At 45.7% G+C, this 17,106-nt stretch overlaps 1 protein-coding gene across 1 annotated transcript in view; it reads right to left on the bottom strand.

Moving 5' to 3' along the window:
- The window catches only part of LOC149442042 (uncharacterized), a 158,377-nt gene that overhangs the window by 41,261 nt on the left and 100,010 nt on the right, over positions 1 to 17,106 (bottom strand). The window contains exons 13-16 of the mRNA XM_089656583.1: positions 16,370 to 16,423; positions 15,448 to 15,501; positions 12,778 to 12,831; positions 9,353 to 9,406 (exon numbers count right to left, since the gene is read on the bottom strand). Of these exons, the coding sequence (XP_089512709.1) occupies positions 9,353 to 9,406; positions 12,778 to 12,831; positions 15,448 to 15,501; positions 16,370 to 16,423 (216 nt within the window). The remainder of the gene's footprint in view (positions 1 to 9,352; positions 9,407 to 12,777; positions 12,832 to 15,447; positions 15,502 to 16,369; positions 16,424 to 17,106) is intronic.

Genomic DNA, 17,106 nt, shown 5'->3' with positions numbered 1-17,106 from the left:
ATGAGGAGGCGGTACAGGGGCCCATGGCAGATTACGGGCCTGGCAGCAGCAATGGGAGGCCCGTAATCTGCCAGCACCCTATGACAAAATGGACAGCACCAGCAGTGTGAGGAGACCTGAAAGTGGCACATGGCAGAGTGTGGCGATGGAGACAGCAGCAATGGGAGGCCGTACAGGGACCCATGAGAGACTCTGGACCTGGCAGCAGCATGAGGAGGCGGTACAGGGGCCCATGGCAGATTACAGGCCTGGCAGCAGCAATGGGAGGCCCGTAATCTGCCAGCACCCTATGACAAAATGGAACACACCAGCAGTGTGAGGAGACCTGAAAGTGGCACATGGCAGAGTGTGGCGATGGAGACAGCAGCAATGGGAGGCCGTACAGGGACCCACGAGAGACTCTGGACCTGGCAGCAGCATGAGGAGGCGGTACTGGGGCCCATGGCAGATTACGGGCCTGGCAGCAGCAATGGGAGGCCCGTAATCTGCCAGCACCCTATGACAAAATGGAACACACCAGCAGTGTGAGGAGACCTGAAAGTGGCACATGGCAGAGTGTGGCGATGGAGACAGCAGCAATGGGAGGCCGTACAGGGACCCATGAGAGACTCTGGACCTGGCAGCAGCATGAGGAGGTGGTATAGGGGCCCATGGCAGATTACGGGCCTGGCAGCAGCAATGGGAGGCCCGTAATCTGCCAGCACCCTATGACAAAATGGACAGCACCAGCAGTGTGAGGAGACCTGAAAGTGGCACATGGCAGAGTGTGGCGATGGAGACAGCAGCAATGGGAGGCCGTACAGGGACCCATGAGAGACTCTGGACCTGGCAGCAGCATGAGGAGGCGGTACAGGGGCCCATGGCAGATTACAGGCCTGGCAGCAGCAATGGGAGGCCCATAATCTGCCAGCACCCTATGACAAAATGGAACACACCAGCAGTGTGAGGAGACCTGAAAGTGGCACATGGCAGAGTGTGGCGATGGAGACAGCAGCAATGGGAGGCCGTACAGGGACCCATGAGAGACTCTGGACCTGGCAGCAGCATGAGGAGGCGGTACAGGGGCCCATGGCAGATTACGGGCCTGGCAGCAGCAATGGGAGGCCCGTAATCTGCCAGCACCCTATGACAAAATGGAACACACCAGCAGTGTGAGGAGACCTGAAAGTGGCACATGGCAGAGTGTGGCGATGGAGACAGCAGCAATGGGAGGCCATACAGGGACCCATGAGACACTCTGGACCTGGCAGCAGCATGAGGAGGCGGTACAGGGGCCCATGGCAGATTACAGGCCTGGCAGCAGCAATGGGAGGCCCGTAATCTGCCAGCACCCTATGACAAAATGGAACACACCAGCAGTGTGAGGAGACCTGAAAGTGGCACATGGCAGAGTGTGGCGATGGAGACAGCAGCAATGGGAGGCCGTACAGGGACCCATGAGAGACTCTGGACCTGGCAGCAGCATGAGGAGGCGGTACAGGGGCCCATGGCAGATTACGGGCCTGGCAGCAGCAATGGGAGGCCCGTAATCTGCCAGCACCCTATGACAAAATGGACAGCACCAGCAGTGTGAGGAGACCTGAAAGTGGCACATGGCAGAGTGTGGCGTTGGAGACAGCAGCAATGGGAGGCCGTACAGGGACCCATGAGAGACTCTGGACCTGGCAGCAGCATGAGGAGGCGGTACAGGGGCCCATGGCAGATTACAGGCCTGGCAGCAGCAATGGGAGGCCCGTAATCTGCCAGCACCCTATGACAAAATGGAACACACCAGCAGTGTGAGGAGACCTGAAAGTGGCACATGGCAGAGTGTGGCGATGGAGACAGCAGCAATGGGAGGCCGTACAGGGACCCATGAGAGACTCTGGACCTGGCAGCAGCATGAGGAGGCGGTACAGGGGCCCATGGCAGATTACGGGCCTGGCAGCAGCAATGGGAGGCCCGTAATCTGCCAGCACCCTATGACAAAATGGAACACACCAGCAGTGTGAGGAGACCTGAAAGTGGCACATGGCAGAGTGTGGCGATGGAGACAGCAGCAATGGGAGGCCGTACAGGGACCCATGAGAGACTCTGGACCTGGCAGCAGCATGAGGAGGCGGTACAGGGGCCCATGGCAGATTACAGGCCTGGCAGCAGCAATGGGAGGCCCGTAATCTGCCAGCACCCTATGACAAAATGGAACACACCAGCAGTGTGAGGAGACCTGAAAGTGGCACATGGCAGAGTGTGGCGATGGAGACAGCAGCAATGGGAGGCCGTACAGGGACCCATGAGAGACTCTGGACCTGGCAGCAGCATGAGGAGGCGGTACAGGGGCCCATGGCAGATTACGGGCCTGGCAGCAGCAATGGGAGGCCCGTAATCTGCCAGCACCCTATGACAAAATGGAACCCACCAGCAGTGTGAGGAGACCTGAAAGTGGCACATGTTTGGGGCATGATTCATGGCGGATTTAGTCAGTTGTGTCAGGAACTGGTGGTTTGAAATCCAGACTAATCCACGCCTGATTCATTTTCACAAACGTGAGTCTCTCCACACTTTGGGTGGACAGTCGTGTCCTCCGCGGAGTTACAATACCTCCTGCCGCACTAAACACGCGCTCCAATGCCACGCTACTGGCCGGGCATGACAGCCTTTCAAGGGCAAATTCAGCTAGTTGGGGCCAAAGGTCAAGTTTTGTTGCCCAGTAGTCAAGGGGATTGTCTACCTCGGTTGGCAGGGTGCTGTCCAAGTAGGCCCAAGCCTGTTGTTTGAGGTCCTGCTCCAGGTCCACCTGATGCTGCTGCTGCTGCGGCTGGTTAGTAGTTTCCTCACTGCGCTGGTGAAGAAAGCTACTCATCATCGACTGCAGACTGAGGCAGCCGCTGCTGGTGGAGCTGCCACTGCTCCTACCACCCCACCCCTCCCCTGCTGCCATGGCAGCAGAACGCGAGCGCACAGGGCCCACAGTGTCTGAGGATGGACGTTGGCGCACAAAGGCAGAGACCAACTGACTACATAGGTGGTTTTTATAGTACGTTATTTTGGCCTCCCTCTCAGCAGGTGTGAAAAAGGCCACCATTTTTGAACGGTAGCGAGGGTCCAACAAGGTGGACAGCCAAAAGTCATCCCTCTGTCTGATGGTTATTATTCGGCTGTCGCTACGCAAGCAACCGAGCATGCTATGGGCCATTTGTGCCAAGGAATGCGAGGGACTCCCTGCCTCCATCTCCACAGCATACTGCCACGGTGCGTCTGGGTCCTCTGTCTCCTCCTCCTCCTCCTCTACCAGATGCTCCTGCTCCTCCACTCCTGTCCGCTGAGTGGAAAAACCACCCATTTCACTCAATAATTCCTGAGCACAAATGTCCTCCTCTACCTCCTCCTCTTCTTCCTGTCCTGCCCCCACAGGGGTCATGTGGCGTTGAGATCTGTGCGCCACGTCTACCGCACCCTGACCAGCCATTGTTAACAGCATTTGTTCCAGGACGTGCAACAGAGGAATGACGTCGTTCATCCCATAGTCCTGCCGACTCACGAATAGCGTGGCCTCCTCAAAGGGCCTGAGCAAGCGGCAGGTGTCACGCATGAGCTGCCAATGGCTGACATCGAACTTACACAGGGGAGTACCTTTATCCGCTTGTAACATCAGGAAATCGGTGATGGCCTTTCGCTGTTCGTAAAGGCGGTCTAACATGTGTAGGGTTGAATTCCACCTTGTTGCAACGTCGCAGATCAGGCGATGCTGTGGAATTCCGTTCTGCTGCTGCAGCTCAAGGAGGGTGTGCTTTGCGGTGTAGGAATGGCTGAAATGCATGCAAAGTTTACGTGACATTTTAAGGATGTCTTGCAGTGGGATGGTGGATTTTAGGAACTGCTTGACAACCAGATTGAACACGTGAGCCATGCATGGCGCATGGCACAACCTTCCTTGACGCAGAGCAGACACCATGTTCTTTCCGTTGTCGGTCAACATGGTTCCGATTTTCAGTTTGCGCGGAGACAGCCATCTGTCGATTTCTCTGTTCATTACACTCAGAAGTTCCTCCCCTGTGTGACTACGTTCGCCAAGGCATACCAGGTGCAGCACAGCGTGACACCGTTGCGCCCTGCACATGTGATATGCCGGTCGGGTAATGGGACTTGGCACGGGGGTGGTGGCTGAGGACATGGCGGAAGAAGAGGTGGTAGAGGCGGACATCTTTTGTGGACCAAGGACGTGCAAACGTGGAGGCAAAAGCGGCGTGACCTGTCCAAGTTGCTGGTGCGGCTGTGCCGGCACCACGTTCACCCAGTGGGCCGTAAATGACATGTACTGTCCCTGACCGTAGTTACAGCTCCACACGTCGGCGCTGCCGTGCACTTTGGCAGAGACCGACATGCTCAAAGACTGGCCCACCATCTCTTCTACATGTGAATGCAGGGCTGGCACTGCCTTTTTGGCGAAGAAATGACGGCTTGGCACTCTCCACCGCGGAGCGGCACAAGCCATCATTTCTCGGAAAGGTGCTGAGTCCACCACTTGGAAAGGGAGGGACTGCAGCACCAGCAACTTGGACAGGAGGACGTTCAGGTTTTGCACCGTCGGGTGCGTGCTCGCAAACTGTTGTCTCTTGGAAACGGATTCCAAGAAAGACTGCTGACGGAATCCGTGAAGAGGAGTAGCAGGAGAAGGAGCATCTGAACGAGCGGAAGATGCCAACGAGCGACAACTCCCCTCAGCAGAGGTGTTGGAGCCTTGACTGGCTGATAGAGGGCGATTGACGTCGGGTGACGGAGCAAGTAACGGAGCGGGTGATGGAGCGGGGGCTGGGGCAGGCAGAACCGCCGTATTTTTATCACGGTTTTCCCAGGCCACCAAATGGCGACGCTGCATATGCTGACGCAACGCTGTAGTCCCAACATGGGCCCCCTGGCCACGCTTGACTTTCTGGCCACATAGTCGACATACGGCTACGTTTACTTCCTCGGGCGGCTTGACAAAAAATTGCCACACCGCCGAGTAGGAAACTTTGCCCCCGCTACTCCTCACTGGCTGACTGCTACTTCCTCCGTGCACACCGGCACCAGTACTGGCCGTGGTGGTAGGCTGCAGTGGAGCTGGTGCTCTACTCCGTGGCCGTTTGCCTCCACTGACACTGCTGCGACCCTGCTGCCTCCTGGGGAACCCACCGACTGTTTTGCTCGCTGCCAAGCTGGCACCCTCTTCTCCTGATGATGCGGAAGCAATAGCCTGATGACGACGAGGCTGCCAAGTGCGATCAGCCTCATCATCATCAATTAGGGTCTCCGCCTCACTACTAGCCCCCTCGGCTGCGTGTGGGTCAGGAGACAGACCTGTCTCTAGACCGGCTACCGAGCCACTCTCCTCGCCAGTACTTCTTCGCCTGGCTGCTGAAGAGGCGGATGTCTCCCCCCGTTCCTGACCGCCCTCTGTTAGCTCTTCCTCACTGTACAGTGGGGCTGAGCCCACAGCATGCGATACTTCGCTTGGTGAGGGAACACCAAAGGACAGGGGCAGGTAGAGGACACGTGATTTCAGTGGGCTTGCTCCCGGGCCATGCCAACTAACGGTTGTGTCTGACGTACCCACCGACCGTTGGCTGTAGGTGTCAGAGGTGACCTGGGAAGAGGAAGACGACCGAGCCAACCAATCGATGACGGCAGGGTTGTCGGTGGAGACACGACCGCTGGATGACACCGGGAGCACTGGCCTCTGGCTGCGACTAGTGCTGCCTCGACCCCTTCCTCTGCTGCCACATCTGCTCGCTCCTAAAACATTGCCTCCTCTGCCACTCCTCTGCATGTTGTCTGACATACTCTTTAATTCAACGATTCTGTGTCCCTGAGTAACAATTCTGTGTCCCTGAGTAACAATTCTGTGTCTGTCCCTGAGTAACAATTTTGTGTCCCTGAGTAACAATTCTGTGTCCCTCAGTAACAATTCTGTGTCCCTCAGTAACAATTCTGTGTCCCTCAGTAACAATTCTGTGTCTGTCCCTGAGTAACAATTCTGTGTCCCTGAGTAACAATTCTGTGTCCCTCAGTAACAATTCTGTGTCCCTGAGTAACAATTCTGTGTCCCTGAGTAACAATTCTGTGTCCCTCAGTAACAATTCTGTGTCCCTCAGTAACAATTCTGTGTCTGTCCCTGAGTAACAATTCTGTGTCCCTGAGTAACAATTCTGTGTCCCTCAGTAACAATTCTGTGTCCCTCAGTAACAATTCTGTGTCTGTCCCTGAGTAACAATTCTGTGTCCCTGAGTAACAATTCTGTGTCCCTGAGTAACAATTCTGTGTCCCTCAGTAACAATTCTGTGTCTGTCCCTGAGTAACAATTCTGTGTCCCTGAGTAACAATTCTGTGTCCCTCAGTAACAATTCTGTGTCCCTCAGTAACAATTCTGTGTCCCTCAGTAACAATTCTGTGTCTGTCCCTGAGTAACAATTCTGTGTCTGTCCCTGAGTAACAATTCTGTGTCCCTCAGTAACAATTCTGTGTCCCTCAGTAACAATTCTGTGTCTGTCCCTGAGTAACAATTCTGTGTCCCTCAGTAACAATTCTGTGTCCCTCAGTAACAATTTTGTGTCCCTCAGTAACAATTCTGTGTCTGTCCCTGAGTAACAATTCTGTGTCCCTGAGTAACAATTCTGTGTCCCTCAGTAACAATTCTGTGTCCCTCAGTAACAATTCTGTGTCCCTCAGTAACAATTCTGTGTCTGTCCCTGAGTAACAATTCTGTGTCCCTGAGTAACAATTCTGTGTCCCTCAGTAACAATTCTGTGTCCCTCAGTAACAATTCTGTGTCCCTCAGTAACAATTCTGTGTCTGTCCCTGAGTAACAATTCTGTGTCCCTGAGTAAAAATTCTGTGTCCCTGAGTAACAATTCTGTGTCCCTGAGTAACAATTCTGTGTCCCTCAGTAACAATTCTGTGTCCCTCAGTAACAATTCTGTGTCCCTCAGTAACAATTCTGTGTCTGTCCCTGAGTAACAAATCTGTGTCTGTCCCTGAGTAACAATTCTGTGTCCCTCCGTAACAATTCTATGTCCCTCAGTAACATTTCTGTGTCCCTCAGTAACAATTCTGTGTCTGTCCCTGAGTAACAATTCTGTGTCCCCGAGTAACAATTCTGTGTCCCTCAGTAACAATTCTGTGTCCCTCAGTAACAATTCTGTGTCCCTCAGTAACAATTCTGTGTCCCTCAGTAACAATTCTGTGTCTGTCCCTGAGTAACAATTCTGTGTCTGTCCCTGAGTAACAATTCTGTGTCCCTCAGTAACAATTCTGTGTCCCTCAGTAACAATTCTGTGTCTGTCCCTGAGTAACAATTCTGTGTCCCTCAGTAACAATTCTGTGTCCCTCAGTAACAATTTTGTGTCCCTCAGTAACAATTCTGTGTCTGTCCCTGAGTAACAATTCTGTGTCCCTCAGTAACAATTCTGTGTCCCTCAGTAACAATTCTGTGTCCCTCAGTAACAATTCTGTGTCCCTCAGTAACAATTCTGTGTCTGTCCCTGAGTAACAATTCTGTGTCCCTGAGTAACAATTCTGTGTCCCTCAGTAACAATTCTGTGTCCCTCAGTAACAATTCTGTGTCCCTCAGTAACAATTCTGTGTCTGTCCCTGAGTAACAATTCTGTGTCCCTGAGTAAAAATTCTGTGTCCCTGAGTAACAATTCTGTGTCCCTGAGTAACAATTCTGTGTCCCTCAGTAACAATTCTGTGTCCCTCAGTAACAATTCTGTGTCCCTCAGTAACAATTCTGTGTCTGTCCCTGAGTAACAAATCTGTGTCTGTCCCTGAGTAACAATTCTGTGTCCCTCCGTAACAATTCTATGTCCCTCAGTAACATTTCTGTGTCCCTCAGTAACAATTCTGTGTCTGTCCCTGAGTAACAATTCTGTGTCCCCGAGTAACAATTCTGTGTCCCTGAGTAACAATTCTGTGTCCCTCAGTAACAATTCTGTGTCCCTCAGTAACAATTCTGTGTCCCTCAGTAACAATTCTGTGTCTGTCCCTGAGTAACAATTCTGTGTCCCTGAGTAACAATTCTGTGTCCCTCAGTAACAATTCTGTGTCCCTGAGTAACAATTCTGTGTCCCTCAGTAACAATTCTGTGTCTGTCCCTGAGTAACAATTCTGTGTCTGTCCCTGAGTAACAATTCTGTGTCTGTCCCTGAGTAACAATTCTGTGTCTGTCCCTGAGTAACAATTCTGTGTCTGTCCCTGAGTAACAATTCTGTGTCCCTCAGTAACAATTCTGTGTCCCTCAGTAACAATTCTGTGTCCCTGAGTAACAATTCTGTGTCCCTCAGTAACAATTCTGTGTCCCTCAGTAACAATTCTGTGTCTGTCCCTGAGTAACAATTCTGTGTCTGTCCCTGAGTAACAATTCTGTGTCCCTCAGTAACAATTCTGTGTCCCTCAGTAACAATTCTGTGTCCCTCAGTAACAATTCTGTGTCCCTCAGTAACAATTCTGTGTCTGTCCCTGAGTAACCATTCTGTGTCTGTCCCTGAGTAACAATTCTGTGTCTGTCCCTGAGTAACAATTCTGTGTCTGTCCCTGAGTAACAATTCTGTGTCTGTCCCTGAGTAACAATTCTGTGTCTGTCCCTGAGTAACAATTCTGTGTCTGTCCCTGAGTAACAATTCTGTGTTTGTCCCTGAGTAACAATTCTGTGTCCCTCAGCAACAATTCTGTGTCCCTCAGTAACAATTCTGTGTCTGTCCCTGAGTAACAATTCTGTGTCCCTAAGTAACGATTCTGTGTCCCTAAGTAACGGTTCTGTGTCCCTAAGTAACGATTCTGTGGCCCTAACTCTCTCCCTCAATACAGACAGGTCTGCCTCTCTTGAATGACTGGAGGCAAATGGAGAATTCTAAAATGGCCACAATTTATAGCTCGACCATTACACAGTGCTGGCTGGCTGGCTGCTGATTGGCTAATGCGATCACATGTCATGAATGAATGCATTATGGGTCAGCGCGCCTTGTCTGCGCGCCTTCCCAGAGATCCCCGCTCCGTCGCCGCACATGTCGCCGCCATTTTAGGAAAAATTTCGATTCGCGCATCCGAAGTCTGCTAATTTTCGGATTCGTCGCGAATCGAAATTTTCCTAATATTCGAAACTAATTCCACTTCGCCAAGTTCGATTCGCTCATCTCTACTGCTGACATCTAAAAAACAGACACTCATCTGTCTCACGATCCAGCGGTGTAATCATTGTTTCATCAGCTGTCCTCTCTCCTGGCACCGGTATCTTTAGTGTGGGCTCCCAGCTGTGACAGCTTGCAGCTTCAATGCCACATGCCCACAAAAAGTTATAATGTAAAAAAAAAACACCAGAAAATTGCTAGAGTATTACCAAATATCCTCTTTCTCCTTGACTTCCCAAAAATCCTGGCCCACCTTTATCCCCCTGCGAAGAGAGAAAAAAAAGTGTAATTTTCCTGTAAAATGTAAATATCATACCTAGGAAAAGCAAAGTATTTAATCAAAATGTACACAGACAATAAGAATACTATTTAAAAGTATAGAATTATATTCACATGCTGCACGTTCAGGTATTTTTTTTATTTACAGTGTACATTTTCGTAACAAAATTTCGGTTTGTCTTTCTATTGTCACTGAAATAAGTATTGAAAAATATGCCCAACTGTTAACTTATTATTTGCCTTGTGGTCAATGACATAACCATTTAATAAACACAAAGTGAAATACATTTCCCATCATAAATGATGTACTGTATTTAATTTTCTCAAACTTTTGGGAGATTTTGTTTAATAACAAAACAGGCTAAATAAGGTTAAATGTAAAAGCATTTCAATAGTTTTAAATGTTACTGTGTTTAACAATAGCTAACAAAGAGCAGAACCTATAATCAAATTTGTCTGTCTGTGAAGCTGCTGTAGTTGATAAAATGGAAATCATCCTAAAACTAGACAACGAGACAATTGTATCTGTTCCCATGTCATTGTCAGATCATTGGGAGTCAGAGGGAAAGCAAGCTGTGTCTGTGGCCATCCCAAACCTTTTACAGGTAAAAGGTTTATATGCTTCCACAAATATGTGAGATGACAGAGTTTTTACGTAAAGGTTGGCCTTCCGAATATTTAAATTTCTTTGTATAAAAATGTATTCCAATTAAAGTATTTAAATAGTGAAACTTGACAAGTTCTCCTCCGCAGCATATTGACCTAATGGTGACTGGGAAAAGCAATTGCAGGTTTCATCTAGAATACTACCAAAGTGGAATACTATTTTCAAAATAATTAAATGGCAAAAAATGAGAAGCCTTCCCCCATGGCACAGTCATAGAGGTAAGCCAGATCCCTATAAGATTAACCACAAAGTCACTACATACAATTGACCACAGTTGATGGAGATCTCTTTATACAATTTCAAGAAAAAATCTAAGGGAGATACACACTTCTCAATCAATCAGAAAACAAAAGTCTATAGAAAGTTCCTGTGTATGGCCTGATACATTTGGCTCCTAAATGAACCACAGCAATCATTCACAAATAAATTAAATTCAGATAAAACCAAATACCACATTTTTTCATAGGAAATGTATTATAGCACATGCAATATACACTATATTGCCAAATATATTGGGACGCCCTTACAAATTATTGGATTCAGGTGTTCCAATCACCTCCATGGCCACAGGTGTATAAAATCAAGCACCTAGGCATGAAGACTGATTCTACAAACATTTGTGAAAGAATGGGTCATTCTCAGGACCTCAGTGAATTTAAGTGTGGTACGGTGATAGGTTGCCACCTGTGCAATAAAATGACAGAGCGCCGTCCGTGCATGCTGAAGCACACAGTGCACAAAAGTTGCCAACTGTCTGCAAAGTCAGTAGCTAAAGACCTCCAAAGTTCATGTGGCCTTCAGATTAGCACAATAACAGTGCCTAGAGAGCTTCATGGAATGGGATTCCATGGCCCAGCAGCTGCATCCAAGCCTTACAATCACCAAGTGCAATGCAAAGTGTCGGATGCAGTTGTGGAAAGCATGCCACCACTGGACTCTACAGCAGTGGAAAAACAAATCAGGTTTCTCTGTCTGGGAATATGATGGACGTGTCTGGGTTTGGCAGTTGCCAGGAGAACGGTACTTGCCTGACTGCATTGTGCCAAGTGTAAAGTTTGGTGGAGGGGGGATTATGGTGCGGGGGTGTTTTCTGGGGGGGTTGGGCTTGGCCCCTTAGTTCCAGTGAAGGGAACTCTTAAATTGTTACTAAACCCACAACAGTAAAATCAGTCTGTATATGCAGTAAAGCATGCTTGTTATACAAACTGTGGAACCTAAGGGGTTAATCCTCTGCATTGTGTAAAAGGTCTGTTTGATCCTGACTTCTCTGATCCTCCCCTTCTTCCAGTGTCTCGCCTCTTATCTCCTGATAAGACATATCATGTGGAGACACTCCACATGCTCAGTTTGGTGTGTATTGCTAGATGTGATCAGCACATGGCCAATCAGCACTGCCCTGACAAAGGTCAAGGCTTCTGTTCCTCCTAGAAAAAACTCCTCTCACAAGCTTTAACCAGTGCTCTGCTGAACACTGATAGAAGTCACAAGACTAATCTAACTGCTGATGAGAAAAAGTATTTAGCAGTTCATATTTACTAAAAAAAAAAATTGCATTCCCATGTTCTGTGTACTTTAAAGACAAGATATAGTGAATTCAGGGTCCTGAGTTTAGTAACACTTTAAGGCGTCAGCATAACAAGACATTTTGGACAATTTCTTGCTCCCACCTTTGTGGGAACAGTTTGGGGATGGCCCCTTCCTGTTCCAGCATGACTGCACACTAGTGCACAAAGCAACGTCCATAAAGACATGGATGAGCGAGTTTAGGGTGGAGGAACTTGACTGGCCTGCACAGAGTCCTGACCTCAATCTGATAGAACACCTGTGGGATGAATTAGAGTGGAGACTGTGAGCCAGGCCTTCTCATCCGACATCAGTGCCTGAACTCACAAATGTGCTTCTGGAGAAGAGTTGAAGAGTTCAGAAAGAAGAGTTGAAGCTGTTATAACTGCAAAGGGTGGGCCAACTCAATATTGAACCCTACGGACTAAGATTGGGATGCCATTAAAGTTCATGTGTGTCAGGTGCCCCAATACTTTTGGAAATTTAGTGTAGTTATATTTATATTTTTTTTCATTTCTTAACACGTCTGTATAATGTTATGTGACCCTTCATGTTATTCAGAAATTTGATAGCATGGAACATTACTACACACACATACCTCACTTGTATTCAATATTAATATATGATTAGTAGATGACCCCCAACCTATTACCATAAATCCTACAATATGCTATATTCTGCATTATAAATTGGTCAGATGGACTTTACATACAAGTCAGAAATATAGCTTATGAAATATCACACCAGTGGAAAATCTTTGAATCTGCTTTATGCCTTCAAGCAAAAAGTCATGAGCTTATGGTTATTGGCTAATTCAAGTTTGTTTTTCTTACTCATTTACTTTGCTAGACCTAAAGAAAGAGCTTTTCTATTCCTGAAAGTCTCTACCTGGAAATTTTACTCAAAGATAACATATTTAAAAGCCATCTCTATGTAGTCTTGGAAATTTGGCTTTTTCATTTGGCGACTACTTTGCTTCCATTGGTTTGCCAAAATATCATGAAAGGGAACTTCTAAAAGCTTGCACATCACCCAAAACCAACTGTTTACAATTTATATATCTCAATAGCATTATTCATGCATTTAACCAAAACCTTTCTACATTAAATTAAAAAAAAAATCGACCTCCTGTCCTTTTGGTCCCTCAGGTCCTTGCTTTCCTTGTTTTCCACGAGATCCCTATTAAAAAAAATGTTATGGCATGTTAAATATACATGCTGTAATTCGCTTTAAAGCCATCCAATTGTATTTTAGATTTTTTTCAATACTCTGCATATGTGAAAAAGGAATCAAATAAATGTTTGTGAACATTTTAAAAGCATTGTTCTATGAAATGATACTGTACATTGTACCGTATGTACTGTAAATTTGAACAGCCATATTTGCTACTTGCAGAAAGAAATTCTACTTCCTTACAATTCTATTATCTTGCTGATAAAATCTGTTGGATTGAAAACAATAAACTCTCTGCACTGTCTAATAATGTCCAACAGTAACAATGGTCATGGTAATCAGACACCATGGTATGTTTGTCTAGGTGATGAAACAGAGCTCAGAGTAGCAAAAATTTTTTCACGGGAAGAAAGAGGTACTTTTTTAAGTTATTACTTGGTACTGATGATATTTCACCTACTGATTTGTGTAAATTACTATTTGTAATGATAGGTCCACGTTAAACTACTAACACATATAGACGATGATGAGAATATCATATTTAAAATAAGAGCAAAAGCTAAATGTTTTATAAAGTAGTACATTATTAATATCTTTCTTGACTTTTTTTCTTTCACAATGACCCTTGCAATTTTTGCATTGATTTAACTAAATTGAACTTTTTTATTTTATCTAATTGTAGCACCCTCCTAGTTACTGCAGGTGCTAGGATATGTATAGTTAGGTTAGGTATAGCTGTATTTCTCTGCCTACCAGAGAGGCTGTCAGGTAAATTCAGTGTGATATTCTGTTTAACAGAGTGTTGGGATTGATTAGTTGGGTCTGCTTATGCTTCTCTGGTGTTTTTGGAGTTCTGCCTGCCTTCAGGAAGCTACGAGAGCCTTCCAGCACATGGATAGGGGCTAGGTCAGGGGTAGGCAACCTGAGGCTCTCTAGTTGTTGTGGAACTACATTTCCTATGAGACATTGCAAAATTGACAGTTACAGCTATGACTTGCAGAGGCATGATGGAACTTGTAGTCCTGCAACAGCTGGAGAGCCGCAGGTTGCCTACCCTTGAGATAGGTAAATGCACAGCATGAATATGGATACAGCCCTGGCCAATTGCAGCGGATGGTTGCCCCATTAAATGCTTGGAGTGGTACTCATATACTGAGAGCACATGGGTTCAGTGTATTTTCCCGGGAGTAGATTGCACCAATCGCCTAGAGGCAGGCTGCCTTGCCTGGCACTTGCTGCTATGCGGTCTCAGGTGGGTCAACCTGAGAGCCCGAAGTTAAAGAGAGTGTCCCTGGTAAGCTGACTGAGAGGAGTTGTCCTCCAATGCTCTGTCTGGTGTCGCTGAAGGATTTCACTTGGACGATTGAAAGAAGGTACAGAACCATTCTGTATTTGGGCCTTGAGAGTACTGACATTGAGGAATTTGGGGACACTATGCGCTTGCTACCTCCCCTGGTGCTTGATAGTCAGCATGGGTCTGGAAAAAGGGAACACTGACTAGTGTTTAGAAGAGCTTGTCCGATTGTTGCTTCTGCTAAGGGACTTTGCTCAGCTATGTTACCTTTGGGCTGATGCAGTCTATTGTAACTAGCTTTTACCTGAGGAGCTCAGGGACTTTGCTCACCCCTAAACTACTTGCTGCTATATGTTACAAGGAAGTCTGCTAACTATTGTCAGCCAAGACTTCATAAGTGTTCAACTATCCCTCTTGTATTGAACTGTATCATTGCTGTATTGTCTCCCGTTATATTGTAAAGCTCTGAGCAAACTGTTGGCGCTATATAAATCCTGTATAATAATAATAACAATAATAATAACTAAGAGATCACATAGATGTCCTCATTGTGAATAGTTCTGATTTTGGTGTATCCTACTACAATTCCCCATCCCTATCCCCAGTTCTATAATAAACTCCAAAAACAAAACATCCCTTAGACTGGTCATTGAAGACAACAAACGGAAGTGTGTGTGTATTTGGCTGAAGAAATACACTGTGCCTGGCTGCAAGGCGAGTAAAGGGGAGTACACAAGCAGCTCCTTTGGGGGTAGTGCTACACAATGTAACAAATTATATTTTATTACTCCTTGCGCTTATAATTAAATACTCCTTGGCTATGTGAAGAACCTTGGCTTTTGAGCAAATTTCCTATACATTGATTTTTAATTGTTCAGATAGGTCTCTTTTCTGCATTTGTTAGATCCCACACAATGGCTACTACTAGAAATACTGATGTCACAAGAATGCCCTAAGCATCATTTCCGGACTAGCCCAAATTTCTGATTGTTGACAGCCTATCACAAGCTGGAAACGGGTGTGACTGGTGCTCTGCTGAATGCAGTGATCTCCACTTATATTTTAAGTAACAGCTAGAAACACATCTTTGGAATCAAGGCATGTGAAATTATATTATTATGGAAGGAGTATCTGGGAGGTTTGTGTTCTGGCTCTCCAAAAGACTTTAACAGGAGCCTGATGTAAACTTCAGTTTTAACTGCTAGTAATATAATTTACTTTCAAATCAAACTTGACCTAAAATAATTGCCTAGACCTTTATGTGTTGTTCCAACATACAGTACTTGTATGTTCTACAAGTGAAGATAAAAGGAAGATATGAAAATAACCTTTTCACCACGAGGTCCACCAATGCCATCAGCACCAATCCTGCCAACGTTGCCCTGAAAGAAGAGCACACATACAATTATATAAAAAAAGCATATAATTATAAATGATATTATAATTGTATAAAATTAATATTGTCCTAGTACAGAGACAGAAATAACACATACATCCCTGATATCATCACACGAAGTTGGTAGCATAATAGCGGTTGATCTGCAGTTTGAAAGCACCAGAAATCCAGTAGCCCCTTGTCTCTATGTTCCATGATTTACATTTATAGCATCTAAGATTCTTAGTCATTGAACAACATTGCCCAGTGCTGTTTTTGTAGTATGCACTAATGAATCAGCCCCAGTCTGTTTTTACTTGTAGTTATGAATAATCGCAGTGCTTTTTCCGGTGTTCAATCCACGTATTTTTAATGTATTTGTTTATATCAACATTTCTTCCCATTGCTAAGTGTTAAGCTAGCCATTATGAGGAATCTGTCAAAACTCTAACAGTGGTTGGCCCTGTTGGCTCGACAAAAGTTGATTGCTCAGTTGACTTTTGTCCAAGGATCAGTGATGAAAATTGTTGACCAAATAGCTCCTGTAACCAATATTTTATTCAGTATGCAGTCTGAACAAAGGAAATCTATTAGTCTATGGCCAGTTTTACTTTTGTTTGGTCAATGTTGTTTACTGTGTAAATACAAAAGAGGTGGTTTTCCTATTCTTTTAATGAACTGTAGGAATATGATAGACGGAAGATAAGAAGATATGATAGATTGAAGAAAATTCTTTTTTTTCTTTGAGGTGGCAAGGTTGCAAATTCATGTCAGATGAATAAAAAAGGTTCATGTCCTAGACTGTAAGTGTGAATAGACCCCATAGCCTAGTTCTTTTTCTATGTAGCCTAACCTTTATTCTTCATTCTACTCACCTGATCACCTTTCTCCCCAGGCTCTCCTCGTGGCCCTGTAAGTCCAGGTCTACCCTGTAGGACAAAAACATACAGAGAAAGCTCTTATTTGTAGGTCTAGATTTTGAAGTGTCACTAACAGTTCACATAGATCACACAGTCAGATTAAAGCACTGGTTTATTTATAGCATTCTGAAAGAACCAGAATTGTTTGCAGAATTGTTGCACTTTTCCACACACTACTCTTGGATTTCAGTTCTAATAGGTTTACAATAACTACTGGTCTAGCCATGCTCTCCTTATTTCTTCTGATGGTGGAGGTTCCCTTCCATTTATAATAAAAGTAAGAAAAAGAAAAAAGTATAAAGAAGAGTTTAGAGAACACTGCAGATTAACTGCATAATAAGTTCTTTAGAGTAGAGATGTGTGAGTATTCATATTTATACTTTACCTAGTAGGGTTGCTGAGTTGAGTGTATATTGCAAACTTATTTTCTACATTCAACATGTCACCCTCTTTCATATCGATGTGTGCATTTATTGTATTAATATATTGCACTGAATTCTTTAATAAAAATATTGAATAAGAAAAAAACTTGATTGAATTTTTTATCACTAAACATAAATTAGCATGGCAAAAAAATTACCCCAGGTTCATATATATGCTGTTTCTGGCAGCTACATTTGCTCAGGCATAAATAATTGGGCAAATAAGCCAAAACCTCCTGTGCATGAGTGTAGAGGGCTGTAGGTATGGTG

This window comes from Staurois parvus, unplaced genomic scaffold (genome assembly GCF_062004578.1).
Source record: "Staurois parvus isolate SC_StPar_1 unplaced genomic scaffold, SC_StPar_1.0 ptg000919l, whole genome shotgun sequence".
Lineage (NCBI taxonomy): Eukaryota > Metazoa > Chordata > Amphibia > Anura > Ranidae > Staurois > Staurois parvus.
This window is presented reverse-complemented; position numbering and strand designations above follow the sequence as displayed.